Raw genomic sequence first — 16,108 nt, 5'->3', positions numbered from 1 at the left:
TTGCTAGAGTTACCACAACATTTAATTTCATTGAATTTTAAAATGAAAATAGCTACTATATAAACAATCAGTGCAGAATATTTGATAACAACACAGTACCACAATGCATTCCTTTTGCCATTGACCTTTCAATTAAACAACCCATTTTCTATAAAGCAGCTGAATAGCATCTTGACATGCAGTAATTTTACTTTACTATTGACTAGCTGGACCAGATTTTGGCATACACATACTAAAATAAAGACTAATAAATCACCTGAAACCACCTTACAACATGAAATACTGATTGCACCTAATAAAGTGTGAATTACAGAATTTCCTAGCTATATAAATAATCAAGTACACATGTCAAGATGACAATGCGATAATGTAAAAAGCACAATGACTGCAATGATTTCGCATTCTTCAGAATATTGTTGTTTTTTTTGGAACACATATTAGTAGATTGTCAACAATATCTCTCCACTTTGTAAAAGCTGACAGTGTGTTTTACAGCGGTTGGTTTCAGGCTTTTTGGTTGGCTTTTTGTTGGCTTGGTAAACGGGACAAAAAGCCTGGCCGAAGTGACAAGACTTCTATGGTGATTTTTTAGTGTACAAACTAGATGGTGAATTTTTCTACGATAGGATCATCAACTCGGCTCTATGTCAATGTGCCGTATTTCTGGAAACTTTTTCTGAAAAGATAAAAAAATAATTTTTTTAAACACTTATAAAATGTTATTATGTAGAGGCTAAGAGGGCCACCTAACCATTATTCTTGTGCACTTTGGTCAAAATCCATCTTGTGGTATAGGAGATGTTGTTAAAAGAGCTTGTAGGTAACAACGTACGATGGACAACTGACACACACAGCTCAAGTGAGCAAAAAATGCTGTTTTTCTTTAAAGCTACAAACAGCCATAACTCAAACATCCCAGGGTGGATTTGTATGAAACTTATTGACCCTTATCTCCATATTCATATAAAATTTCCTGACAAAAATAAAGAAAATTCAGCAGGGGACGAAAATAAATTATATAATTTATAGAAGCATTACAAGCATCCGGATAACACAGAAGATTGAGAAGAACCAGAAATGAGGGCCTGTCAGTCTACAGTTGGACAGCAAGACAGCATGATGGACAGACAATGACAAATCTATATCCCCCAACTTTAAGTAGTGGGAGCATAAATATGGGAGTGTAAAATCCATACCTTTATATCTCTTTCCTTCCTATCTACATGTGCGACTATCTGATCATATATCTGAGAACCAAACTCCTCTAGAAACACCTCCATTTCCTCTGTTGTATGTACACTCTTCCATTTCTGAAATTATTTTTTTTTCAGAAAGTAGTACTTATATACTGAGGGTTTAAAATGTAATGGGTACTATTATAAAATCAGCAAGGATAGAAATAAAAGTTACCATCTTGATATAAAACAAAAAGCATGGTAACAAAATTCTATAGTTTGATGTACTTTTTTTAGTTCATTTAGTTTCATTTTAATTCTTTTTTGGTTGTGTGTGGGGGTGGGGGGAGGGGTTATCTGAAGGGGGTTGAAGTAATAACACATTAAAAGTTATTTTGTGTTTTTTTCCCTATCTTTACAGAAAGAAGGGAGGCAACCTTAGATTGCCGGGAAACCATATTTTAGGTAAAAGAGTGCACCTGATTAGAAATAGAGACAAGAAACATGGCAATGCCATGAAACCAGGTTTTCAATTATCACCATTGAAGATAAATATGTTGTATTTGAAATACAAATACAAGCAACAAACAATGTAACTTTGTGCAATGTAAAACATGAATAATGTAGGAGGAATTGCCACAGAGGAAGTTTTCACTATAATTATATTCTGTATAAGGAAAAATAACAAAGGGCCATAATTAAATAAAAATTTATTCAATCACAAAACCCCACATATGCGCCAGGGCACTGGATAAAAAAGCTACTGTGAAAGTTTGAACAAAATCCGTCGAGAAATGTAGGAGTTCAGCACAAAAGAATTTTTTCACTATATATTCTGTATGAGGAAAAATAACAAAGGGCCATAATTAGGTCAAACAAAATCCCGATAATGTGCCCCAGGGCACTTGATGACAAAGCCTCTGTGAAAGTTTGGTCAAAATCTGTTGAGAAATGTAGGAGAAGTTGAGCATGGTGAAAATTGTTCACTATATAATCTGTATAAGGAAAAAAAACAAAGGCCATAATTAGGTCAAATATTATCCAATCACAAAACCCCGATGATGTGCGCCAGGGCATTTATAACAAAGCTTCTGTGAAAGTTTGGTCAAAATCCATGTTGAGAAATGTAGAGAAGTTGCGCATGGTAAAAATTGTTCACTATATAATCTGTATAAGGAAAAAAAAAAAGGCCATAATTAGGTCAAATATTATACAATCACAAAACCCTGACAATATGCCCTAAGGCACTTGATGACAAAGCCTCTGTGAAAGTTTGGTCAAATTCCGTTGAGAAATGTAGGAGGAGTCGCGCACAGAAAATCGTTCACTATATATCCTATATTGGGGAAAAAAAAAAAAGGGCCATAATTAGGTCAAATATTATCCAATTACAAACCCGACAATATGCGCAAGGGCACTTGATTACAAAGCCTCTGTGAAAGTTTGGTCAAAATCCATTGAGAAATGTAGGAACAGTTGGGCACAGAAGAAGTTATTCACTATATATTCTATATAAGGAAAAAAAACAAAGGGCCATAATTAGGTCAAATATTATCCAATCACAAAACCCCGACAATATGCGCCAGGGCACTTGATGACAAAGCCTCTGTGAAAGTTTGGTCAAAATCCATTGAGAAATGTAGGAACAGTTGGGCACAGAAGAAGTTATTCACTATATATTCTATATAAGGAAAAAAATCAAAGGCCATAATTAGGTCAAATATTATCCAATCACAAAACCCTGACAATATGCGCCAGGTCACTTGATGACAAAGCCTCTGTGAAAGTTTGGTCAAAATCCATTGAGAAATGTAGGAACAGTTGGGCACAGAAGAAGTTATTCACTATATATTCTATATAAGAAAAAAAATCAAAGGGCCATAATTAGGTCAAATATAATCCAATCACAAAACCCCGACAATATGCGCCAGGTCACTTGATGACAAAGCTTCTGTGAAAGTTTGGTCAAAATCCGTTGAAAAATGTAGGAGGAGTTGCGCACAAGAAGAAATTGTTTACGCCGCCCGCCCGTCCGCCGCCCGCCCATCCGCCCCGCCGACATACCTCAATCTAATAACCAGTTTTTTCCTTCGGAAAACCTGGTTAAAAATATATGCAAGGGATTCAAAGTCATCAACAATATCCACAGGACCGCCAAACCCCCTTCAATTAGTAATTTAACAACATAGTCATATATACATAACTATGATAAGGAATGGAGTGACAAGATTTAAAATTCTGCTCAGATCAGTTAATTCATAATTATATTATTAAGCCAATACGGCTCTGTGTAAAGGGAGGTAATACTGACAGAAACTTTAACAAAATAATGGAAAAATCAATCCTTGAACCTATTACATTCAGTATCCAACGCAAAAATTCATAGATTGTGTAACATTATTATATTATTCTATATCATATAGGTACTTAATGTATTAGGTACCCTATTAAATTTTTTATCAACTTTTATGACCAATGGTTGTTTGTTTAAATACATTCAGCTCCAGATTTTAGTCATATGATGGCACAAGAAACATTGTTCATTGATTCTCTCACAGTACTTTATCTGATTTTCTAATTTTGGCAAGTAACTACAAATGTATTTACTGTCTGCAAATAAATCATTTGAAACAGTGGTGAAGGATGTGATAAAATATAATTGAGTTGTCATCAAGAAAAAGGATGTGCCATACAAAGCTGACACTAGACTAGAACCCAGTATCTATTCTAGGATTTGAAAAACAGGGGTGATTTAATCAAAAAGTGAGAATTTATTACATTTGTTGATCTTTTTTCCTCCCCTCTCTCTGTAAAATCCCTCCCTGCTTCTGACAAAAAAGCAGAAGGGGGGAGGGGGAGGAGGGATTTGAGTGGAGTGAATTCCCCCATCCCCCCTCCTAGAAGAAACTGGAAGCACTGGTCCTTTGTAAGTTATCTGGTGAGCATCGTCTCATGGGAGAATAAAATTTCCCATACAGAATACAAACTAACAGATCTCAAGGTTGAGTGATTTCAAGTCAAAAACCTTATTCATTCCATAACCTTTGTTTTAATTTATACAGAATTTATTTCAGTTTAATGACACACTCTCTAACCAACCAGTACTGAGCAATGAGTGTAAAGTTTCTTGCTCCGAAAATGTGTATTCCGGAGACAATATCTTGATTAAAAAGTCACCATGAGCTATGATATCAAATAAAACAAGTGTAAACTCACCACAAGCATGGCATCTAAATCTACCTCTGTGTTCAGGAAATGTTTTGTGATCAATTTGGCATCTAGTACAACCTCCGACTTAAAGCGGCTCTCATCTCCGAAATCTAGCGTCTTATTGTCCAGCACAGCATTGACAAATCTGTCACTTTCCATGTATTTCTTGATCTCTGCCTCGTATGGTAATGCTCTGAATATACATAATATATGAGCTGTGTCATGACAAAACCAACATAATGGGTTTGCGACCAGCATGGATCCAGACCAGCCTGCGCATCCGCGCAGTCTGATCAGGATCCATGCTGTTCGCTTACCCACTCTACTACAAGTAGAGAAACTGATAGCGAACAGCATGGATCCTGATCAGACTGTGCGGATGCGCAGGCTGGTCTGGATCCATGCTGGTCGCAAACCCACTATGTTGATTTTGTCATGACACGGCTCATATAAATGTTATATGAATTGTCAGTAGATGTCATGAAAACTAGAAAATGTGTCCATAGAACAAGGATGCCCCCACGTTCCTTTGTTTTGTCTGTCTATGAAGGGAAAGCATGGCAATGGGATGAAGGGACAAATTCAAATCTGCATGCACCCTACTACCAGTCACTCAAACCTTGACATTATTTACATAACCACAATAAACTGTGCAGGGCTGCCTTACTCAATACCAGATATTGACATTATCACCATTTCTGGGCTAAGATGTGGAGGTCTGCATAACTCAATACCAATAGCACTTTAAGGCCCTGACATCACCAAAAGGATCTTAAGATGTGCAAGTCTGCCTAACTCCACCATACCTGTGGCATTATTACTGTATTGCAAGCATGTTAAGATGTGCAGACTTAACTGCCTTTTTATTGGTGGCAAAAGCACAGACATGAATAGTGTGCTTAAAATGAAATGAAATACTTTTTTTCTTTTTCTTTGTGCAATGCCTCATAATCACTTGTCAAAAGCTATAAACTTTTAAATGGCTGTACTTCCAATTAGAAAATATTTTATACACATAAAACATGTATATAAATATATCTATAAAATATGACAAACTATATTTCTCATAAAATTTCATCAGCAAAGTTTGAACATCTGTGTAAAATCATATGATTTTGACTAAAGTGACATTTGTGAAAATAATTATTTTAAATTTTTATAAAAATCTGCTGATAAATAAAAACCTTTTAAAAATTTTTCTTTTTTCCCCTTCTTTTTATGACAATCAAAAATAATTTTTGATGAGCAGCTTTAAAATATGTTTTAAGAAATATTTTTTTAATATTTCAAAAACTAAATTTTTTTAATAATTTTATGATTATTATATTTCCCACCTTTTAAAAAGGGGATCATACTCCTGGCTTTATTCTTAATCAGTAAAGCCTAATCAGACAGGCCTAACTCGTTACCGCTGGAGCATGGTCAGACTGGCTTAACTCTTTACCACTAAAGCATGATAAGACTGGCTTAACTCTTTACCACTAGAGCATGGTCATACTGGTTAAACTCTTTACCACTAGAGCATGGTCAGATTGGTTAAACTCTTTACCACAAGAGCCTGTCAGACTGGCTTAACTCTTTACCACTAGAGACTGGCCAAACTCTTTACAACTAGAGCATGGTCAGACTGGCTTTACTCTTTACCACTAGAGCATCGACATACTGGCCAAACTCTTTACAACTAGAGGTCATGGTCAGACTGAGCATTCAGACTGCTTAATCTTTACCACTAGAGCATGAACATACTGGCCAAACTCTTTACAACTAGAGCATGGTCAGACTGGCTTAACTCTTTACCACTAGAGCATGGTCAGACTGGCCTAACTCTTTACCACTAGAGCATGGTCAGACTGGCTTAACTCTTTACCACTAGAGCATGGTCAGACTGGCTTAACTCTTTACCACTAGAGCATGGTCAGACTGGCTTAACTCTTTACCACTAGAGCATGGTCAGACTGGCTTAACTCTTTACCACTAGAGCCTGGTCAGCCCTAACTAACTTTTCCCAAAATAGAGCAGGGCCCAGAACGGGGCCAAAACCTTTTTCCCTTAGACATGGTCAGATGGCCTATTTACCCCCAAAAGGGGTCAAACGGGCCAATTCTTTATAACTAAAGCTGGTAAAACTGGAAAACCCCTTTTCCCCCACAAAGGCCGGGTCAGATGGCCTAACCTTCCACTAAAACCCTGGTCGACGGGCAAACTCTTTCCCACTAGAGAAAGTCAGCCCGGGTTTTTACTTTTTTACCAAAAGAGTTTGGTCGATGGTTTAAACTTTTTTTCCCATTGAGCATGGTCAAAACTGCCAAACTTTTTACCACGGGAAACCGGGTCAGCTGGTTAAACTTTTACCACAAGAGCAGGGCCCAACTGGTTTAGCTTTAACCAAGACCCGGGCCCAAAACGGGCCCAAAATTTTAACCACTAAACCTTTTCAGCTTAACCTTTTTAACCACAACAGCAGGGCCCAGAAGGTTTAAACCTTTCCCCTAAGTGAAATAATTAGACGGGTTTAAAATTTTTACCACTAACCCTGGCCCAAAGGGTTTAAAACTTTAACCACTAAGCATTCAGACTGGCTAAATTTTTTACCATTAAACAGGGTCAAAAGGTTTAAATTTTTTAAACTGAAAAAACCCATTTCAAAAAACGGGCCTTTAAAACTTTTAAACCACTAAACCTGAAAAATGGCTAAAACTTTTTTTTTTTAACTTACCACCCCATGGTTCGAAGGGTTTTAAACTCTTTCCCAACAAAGAAATTTTTTAGACTACCTAACTCTTACCATTTAAACAGGGTAGACGGTTTTAACTTTTACCAAAACAATCCAAAGGCAAAAACCTTTTAACCACAGGCAGGGTCGACGGGCTTAACTTTAAGAATTTTAAAACATGGTCAAAAAGGCTTAACCTTTACCATAGAGCAGGGTAAAACCGGGCAAAATTTTACCACAAAAATGGTCAGACGGGAAAAACCCTTTTTCCCAAAAAGGGGCAGGGTCAACTTTTTTAACCCTTTTACCACTAAAAATGCCCAATGGTTTAACCCTTTTACACAAAGTTCATCTCAGGTTAACCCCTTTACCCTAAAAGCAGGGAAAAGACTGTTTAAACTTTTTCCCAAATAAGCAGCTTCCAGACGGTTTTAAAACCTTTCCCAACAAAACCCGGGCCCCCAGCGGTTTAAACTTTTACATAGGCAGGTTTCGACCCCAAAATTTTAAACCCCCTTAGAGCTCCAGACGGGAAAAAACCTTTTTTCCCACAAAAAGCTTGTCAACGGTTTAATTTTTTCCCCTTTTAAACCCCCTTGAAGGAAGATGGAAACCCAATATCTTGGGCCTTTAACTCTTTCCCAAAAACCCTGGTCAACGGGTTTAAAACCTTTTCCCAAACAAAGAGAAATTTCAGCCCGGGCCTAAACTTTTACCACTGGGCCGGCCCCAGACGGGCTTAACCCTTTAAAAAAACTACAAATTCAGAACTTCCAAACCTTTAATCTAGGGGGGTAAACCCGGTTTAAAATTTTAAACCCCCTTAAGCATTTAAAATTTCCCAAACTAAAAACCCAAATTTCACCAATTTTTTTAGAGAAAAAAAAAAAAACAATTTAAATTTTTAAAATAATTTAAAACCCTTTAAATCCCCCGTAAAAAGGTTAAAATCCCCTTTTCAAAAAAATTTATAAAAAAAACCGTTTTAAAAACATTTTTTAAAAATTTTAAACCCTAAATTTACATTTTAAACCAGGGTAAAGTCCCCGGCCATTTTCAAAAAACAAATTTTTAAAAAAAAATCCAATTTTTCAGTTTCAAAATTTTTCCAAGATTTTCATTTTTAACTTTCCCTTAAAAATTTTTGATAAAAAATTTAAAAAACAATCCTAAAAGAACCCTTTAAAAAGTTTTTAAATCCCCCAAAAACCCTTTTCCTAAAATTAATCCTTTAAAAAATTTTACCCCCAAAAAATTTTTTTAAACCCCTTTTTTTAAAAACAAAACCACTTTTTTCCCATCCTCAAAAATCGGACAAACCCAAATTACACCCCTTTAAAAGAATAAAGGACTACTTTTTCCCCACCTCAAAAATCAAAATTACAGCATTTTTCCCAAAGTCAAGAAAATTTTAAAATTTTAAAAGGGCAATGTTACCCTAATATTGTCAAATAATTGCACACACACACATGAAAAAAGGGGAAAAAAAAGGGTAATACTTGCCAAGTACCCCATCACTTTAGGGGTTTAAAAAATCCCCTGAGACAAAAATCCCAACAAGCATTTTTAAAAACAGTGACCCAAAATTGCACCCAATTTGGGGAAATACCAAAAAGTTTAAACAACAAATAGAGTCAATTAACTGCAACTTGGACAGTGTGACAAACAGGCATTAGAATTCAAACACATATATATACCATTAAAAATTGCCACTAATTAGTTGCAAGACCTTAAACAATTTGAAAAATTTAGTTCAAGATAAAAATATATAATTTTCTATTATTTTTAAGGATGACACATTAATATACCAAAGTTAAAATTTGATATTCCCGCCAGCAGTGTCACCTATGAAAGCTAGACAAGATTTATCAATTCATAGCTCTGGTGGCCATTTTATGCAGCGAAGCAGATTGTGCCAGCAATATATACTGCTAGGGATAGCACTGATCACTTCTGTGAAGTTTGACTGACCTGTGAAGGCCGGAAAACTGAATGCTGACAGGACAGCAAATACAAAAACAATATGTCAAAATTTTTGGGAGACATAATAAGTAAGATATTTCACCTAATACATAACTGCAGGTCATAGCTGTTCCACATATAATCACTCCTAAAACACCAGCTGCATCTTCTAGCAATACAACATTACTTAATGGGTCATCCCCCTCTTTAACTGAAAATATACAACAATACAATGTGGGTCATCCTAATCTTTAACTAAAAAGATACAACAATACTAAGTTACAATGTTTGCCATCAATAAAGGGTCAGGTCTTGTTCAACTCTTTTGATAATTTTATTTTCTAGTGAAAATTTTTTTCTTTACACTTTAACGCTTTCATCTGTTATACGATCTTCCTTTGACTTTTGTCGTTGGCAGTATATAAGCAATGTTTGGGCATTTTCCCCTGCTATATTTAACTTCACTGTTGCGTCTGACTAGACATTGTAGGGAAATGCATTTTCTAAACATTTCTTTCTCTGTCAATATTTACTTTCATATTTCAAGGTTATGAATTATGAAACTTTATAAGAAAATCTGACATTGAGATAAGACTTACCAAATGATATAAAAGACATGCCAGATGCCTTGATATAAATCTGACATTGAGATAAGACTTACCAAATGATATAAAAGACATGCCAGATGCCTTGGCTTTCTTTGAGATTTCTAATATTGCATAGCCTAATGATGCTGAAATAGACAAGAACATTTTACGTTATCATTCAATGAAATAAATGTAATACATGTACCATCGTCTGAATCCACGGTCCACACTTCATATATACTACATTTAATATTTACCGATACATGTATACGGTAAATAGCCTGGGTTACCAAGGATGTACATGTACAAGTTTGGGCATTATACGTACTGGGCAGTTTAATCTTTTCCTTTTGAAAACTAGCTATTAAAAAGTCATTTACTTCAAAGCAAAATTTTAAGTACATATTAAAAATGCAATATGTTTCTGTGAAACTTCAAAATAATGCCTGCATGTGCCTAACACCTTATATGTTGACAAGAGTGCAAAGGGGGAGGAGCAAAGCAATACCTTATGTGGTGAAAGAATTGGTAATGGGGAGGAGCAAAGCAGCACCATATACAGTGACAGGATTGCTAATGGGGAGGAGCAAAGCAACACCATATACAGTGACAGGATTGCTAATGGGGAGGAGCAAAGCAGCACCATATACAGTGACAGGATTGCTAATGGGGTGGAGCAAAGCAACACCTTATACAGTGACAGGATTGCTAATGGGGAGGAGCAAAGCAGCACCATATACAGTGACAGGATTGCTAATGGGGAGGAGCAAAGCAGCACCATATACAGTGATAGGATTGCTAATGGGGAGGAGCAAAGCAGCACCATATACAGTGACAGGATTGCTAATGGGGAGGAGCAAAGCAGCACCATATACAGTGATAGGATTGCTAATGGGAGGAGCAAAGCAGCACCATATACAGTGACAGGATTGCTAATGGGGAGGAGCAAAGCAATACCTTATATGGTAGCTAAAGTTCTTTTTAAGGGGGAGGAGAAAAGCTACACCTCAATATGGTAAAAAGAATGCTGTGCAGTTTGAACAACACATAATACAGTAGCAAGAGTGCTGAGGAGAAAGGGCAATATATGACCAAAGGTAAAGTTTGAACATGAAGAAATCTTACACACTTTATTATAATGTACAGACAGACCAAGAGTCAGATGGACAATATCATACCATAACATGTATTGAATATACTTTAGGTGTATAACAATACAGTGAACTAATTCTAGTTACAGAATCATGTTCATAACAGAGATTGAAGATTTAATTGTCAAAGCAATACTTTCTGTGAATTGAGAAAAGAAATTCTGTACATTTTAAAATATATATTAATATATAAATGAGACTTTACCTGATTCTGTAGCAAATGTTCCTGCTAACACATACATGGCCTAAAAAAATAAACATAAGACAGCTCAGTAAAATGTAACTTTATGCCACTTTTATGTAACTTTGTTACTTCAAATGTGGGCTCAGTAAAATATAACATTATATAAACATTTCTGTTACATTTTTATTTCAAATAAAATATCAAACTACATTTAAAACTTTAAATTTGTTTGTTTGTTTGATTGGGTTTTATGCCACATCAACACAGTATAGGTTATATGGCGATGTTCCAGCTTTACCGGTGGAGAAAGACCTTAGGTGCCCGTCTGTGCATTTTTTCAGGCATGAAAGGGCACCTGAGCAGAACCACCCTTAAAACTTTAAAAGCAGGGCAAATCCATTTAAGAAATTCAGCAGGCTAAGTGTTAATTAAAATTCTAAACATAAAGTACATAAATAGCAATAATACTATACTTCAGTAAACACAGTTAAAGGGAGACAACTCTATGTGTAACTATAATTACCCATTTTAAACTATTATGGTCAATAACGATTGGGTTGAAGATTCCCAGAATGCCATGATACAACGTGAGACCACAACCTACACTGAAGATGAAACCTCCACTCAGAATTGACATGATATGTACATGATTTTTGTACCCGTACCTATATAGAAAATAGCAAAATATGAAAACATCAATTGTACTGTAACAAAATCATCTATCTATCTTAGAACAGATACATACATTCATTTCTAATTTCTACTATACATTTAAACAAGAGGGCCATGATGGCCCTGAGGTCGCTCACCTGTTTAAAGGCCCCCCCACCCCCGGGCCAATTTTTACCCAAGGGCTTTTATTTGTTTATTTGAACAGACTTGGTAGACACCCATAAGAAGATGTTTCATGCTAAACATCTAATTTCTAGATCATTGGGTTTTTTAAAAGAAGATTTTTAAAGTTTTTACTATACACATATAGTTAAAAAAAATGACACCCCTGGGGCAGGGCCAGTTTTGACCCCCGGGCTTTTATTTGAACAAACTTTGTAGATATTTACTTAGAGATGTTTCATGCTTAATATCTAAACTCTAGCTATTTGGGTTTTTTCAAAGAAGATTTTTTAAGTTTTTGCTATACACATATAAGGAAAATCAATGACCCCCCCACCCGGGCGGGGCCAATTTTGACCCCAGGGCTTTTATTTGAACATACTTGGTAGACACCCATTAGAACATGTTTCATGCTAAATATCTTAGCTCTAGCTCTTTGAGTTCTTTAAAAGAAGATTTTTTAAGTTTTTACTATATGCATATAGGGAAAATCAATGACCCCCTGGGGCGGGGCCAATTTTGACCCAAGGGCTTTTATTTGAACAAACTTGGTAGACACTTATTAGAAGATGTTTCATGCTAAATATCTTAGCTCTAGCTCTTTGGGTTCTTTAAAAGAAGATTTTTTAAGTTTTTACTATATGCATATAGGGAAAATCTATGACCCCCTGGGGCGGGGTCAATTTTGACCAAGGGCTTTTATTTGAACAAACTTGGTAGACATTCACTAGAAGATGTTTCATGCCAAATATCTAAGCTCTAGCTCTTATGGTTCTTTAAAAGAAGATTTTTTAAGTTTTTACTATATGCATATAGGGAAAATCAATGACCCCCGGGATGGGGCCAATTTTGACCACAGGGCTTTAATTTGAACAAACTTGGTAGACACTCACTAGAAGATGTTTCATGCTTAATATCTTAGCTCTAGCTCTTTGGGTTCTTTAAAAGAGGATTTTTAAGTTTTTACTATATGCATATAGGGAAAATCAATGACCCCCTGGGGCGGGGCCAATTTTGACCCAAGGGCTTTTATTTGAACAAACTTGGTAGACATTCACTAGAAGATGTTTCATGCTTAATATCTTAGCTCTAACTCTTTGGGTTCTTTAAAAGGAGATTTTTTAAGTTTTTACTATATGCATATAGGGAAAATCAATGACCCCCTGGGGCGGGGCCAATTTTGACCCCAGGGCTTTTATTTGAACAAACTTGGTAGACACTCACGAGAAGATGTTTCATGACAAATATCTAAGCTCTAGCTCTTGGGGTTGTTTAAAAGAAGATATTTAAAGATTTTTCTTTCGGTTGCCATAGCAACCAGAGTTCTGCATGGAATTAAATTCTTTGAACAATTTTTAAAGGTGACCACCAAAGGAACATTCCTGTGAAGTTTGGATGAAATTGGCTCAGTGGTTTATGAGGAGATGTCATTTAAAGCAAAAGTTTATGGACGGTCGACGGACGGACGGACGGACGGACGGACGCCGGACGAAAAGCGATCACATAAGCTCACCCTGTCACTTTGTGACAGGTGAGCTAAAAAAAAAGTAAAAAAAGGCTAACAAATAAAACAGCCAAAAATTAAAAATGAGCTAAAGTAATCAAGTTACAATGTAATTGACAAAATTCTGTGCTGTCATTTTTAATTAAGAAGTTCAAAAAATGATAATGAGTGATTGATTGAGCTTATTTTCTTAAAGAAGACCATAAATACATGTACTAGGAAAGCATATTACAATGTACAATGTTTCTGTTCATTTTTAAAAACAACAACAAAACTTTGAACATGACTAAATTTGTGACATTGTTCAAGACTGACAAATGTGTCCAATTTTAAATTTTGTTTGGTTTTACGACATACCAATGTAATTTAGGTCATATGGCATCAAAACAGGAAAGATAATTTTGGCTAACCTAAGGTGTTACTAACTTAAAGCAACACCAGGGGTCCAAACCACCTCACCAGCTTGAGGTAAGATATGAATAGAATTAAGTAATTTGAACCCATTTATTTGCCTCTTATGACATGAATGATCATGCAGGAATAAATGGTGGCTGCAATTCTGAAGTCTCAACCCTTAAAGGTAACCCCTCAGCTACAACAGGGAAGATTTTTTAAAAAGTTTTTCACACATAAGAATCTCAAGAATTGGTCATGGCTAAAGTTGTACCAAATACTTACGGATGACTAGGGTCTGGATGCTTAAGAGACAAATACCTCCCTATAGCCAGAAACATCTGAAAACAAATATATATATATACATGTATATTAACCCTGAATAAAACACCTGCATACTTCATCAAAACCTTTATTTGTTCTTCCTATTACTTTTGACTATAGAAAGTATTTTAATACACAAAACATTTTGAAAATTGTTTCAGATTTTGAGATCTTACAATTTAAAGACCCAACTTATGGTGCCTTGCTTATTAAAGTGACATTATGCCCATTCAAGTGAAAAAGGTAAGTGTATGAGTAAAAGTTAAAAATACTCTTAAAATCACACAATTATTTTTCTATTTTATATTCTTCCTCATTATTAACATGACAAACTGTCTTCATATCTTGGCAAAAGATCCACCCATCCGAATTTTCTAGATAACTAAGTAATTAATAATTTCTCTGCACATGACTGACAACTACTCTTTTATGATTTCAATGTCAGTAGTAATGTCAGTAGTGACAGACAGAAAACCATTAGTTTCAATGTCTGAGAAAATTGTCACAGGAAAATCAATGCTCTCCCTGTTGAACTATGTGGGTAAACTGGACTCCACTAATGAAAAAAATTTCTTAGTTTTCTAAATCACCCATATGGATTTTTCCTGGAGGCTATGAAGAAAACAAAATTTAACACACAACAAATTGAAACAAGACAAGATATGACGGACAGACATTATTTAGGCCACCTTATTTCTGTCTCAATTTAAGTTACCTGATTAACTGTATCTCCACATGAATGCATAAACTCTGAAAACATACTGGGTGATCCTGTCAGAATCCATACACCACCTTTAAAGCCTGCATTAAACATATTCCTGCAAGAAAAACCAAACATTCTTATTATTCTATTTCCACAGAATTGATCAAGTTTTAAGTCACACTGATTTTATAATATTGTCTCAATTATTGGGACTTTCCAGCATCACAGATCGGGGACGTCCACACGTGTCTCTGCACATATTATTTCAGGCACAAGAGCCTACATGAGTAGAATTACTTATGTTCCATAAGCTATATGGAAAGCTTATTCATATCTTAATCTGCCCCAACTAGACATGAATAGCCTTTATTATGGAAATACAACCAGTTCAGTTGTTATGCTCTGAAGTCATTTACTTTGTTCTACTCAAATTGTTCTTATTTTTAATAAATCCAGTCATGTTTGCCATTTATCAGCATTTTCATGAACCAATTTTTTTCGCTGGACATCACATAGGTAAGATTGGAAAATAATGTGGTATTCATTATGGTATCTTGTTCATACTGTGATATACCATGTTGTGTGTTTTACTTGTGGTACTTCCAAATTCTTTAGTATTATTCTGACAGATAACATATTTTGTTGGAATGTTAGTGGTTTCTTTTTTTCATGTCTAGCTTAGTTTATACAAATTTATTTTAGTTCAATTATGTTGAAAGCTGAAAGCCTAATGAAGAACTTTCAAATCCATTCCTGGAACCAACTAGTACTTAGCTATGAATGTAAAGGGTTTTGCTCAAGGAAACAATGGGTTCCTCATGATGGGGTTTGAACCCACGCAGCCAGCAATCCTAAGATTACTAGTCCGACCTGTTAGCCTCTCGGCCATGCCAAAACACATTATTTCTATAACATTTCTTTTTCAATTAGCAGAGTAAACGTTGAAACATTGTCAATATGAGAATTTTCAAGCAGACCTTAAATAAGATATTGTTTATCTTTGATTCTGCTACCTTCCTACAAAAATCACTGCTTTCAAAAAAAAAAAACTTACAGAAAAAAAAACCGAACTGGGATATATGTTGAACAAAACTTTGGATCTAAACTTTGAACAGATATTCAGCATTTAAATTTTTGGGCAAAATCCATATTCAGTCATTGTAGTTCAGTTATAAATACTTTTCCTACCCCACCCCTCCCAGATCGGCAAAGGTTGCCGGTGGGAATGCAGAGATATTTTCAAAAATGGCCTTAAATAAGTCATTCAGGGAATAGAAGAAAAACAGCAATCATTTCTGTAAAAGGATGGGGGCTGTAAAAAATAGACAAAAGACCAGCCAGGTGAGGACTACAAATAACAACTTACAT

The 16,108-nt window shown here is 35.5% G+C and overlaps 1 protein-coding gene across 1 annotated transcript; it reads right to left on the bottom strand.

Moving 5' to 3' along the window:
• Positions 1-14,855, bottom strand: LOC132721077 (proton-coupled zinc antiporter SLC30A9, mitochondrial-like; the record flags this gene model as incomplete). The annotated part of the gene is given in 9 exon segments (XM_060705327.1): positions 1-676; positions 1,197-1,310; positions 4,392-4,600; positions 9,164-9,271; positions 9,722-9,793; positions 11,004-11,043; positions 11,506-11,647; positions 13,999-14,054; positions 14,753-14,855. Coding segments are annotated over 9 exon segments (889 nt in total), but the record flags the coding sequence as incomplete, so codon positions are not given.
• Positions 14,856-16,108: the final 1,253 nt, after the last annotated feature.

Source organism: Ruditapes philippinarum, unplaced genomic scaffold, assembly GCF_026571515.1.
Source record: "Ruditapes philippinarum isolate M1 unplaced genomic scaffold, ASM2657151v2 ctg4317_1_1_1_1, whole genome shotgun sequence".
NCBI classification, from domain to species: Eukaryota; Metazoa; Mollusca; class Bivalvia; order Venerida; family Veneridae; genus Ruditapes; species Ruditapes philippinarum.
This window is presented reverse-complemented; position numbering and strand designations above follow the sequence as displayed.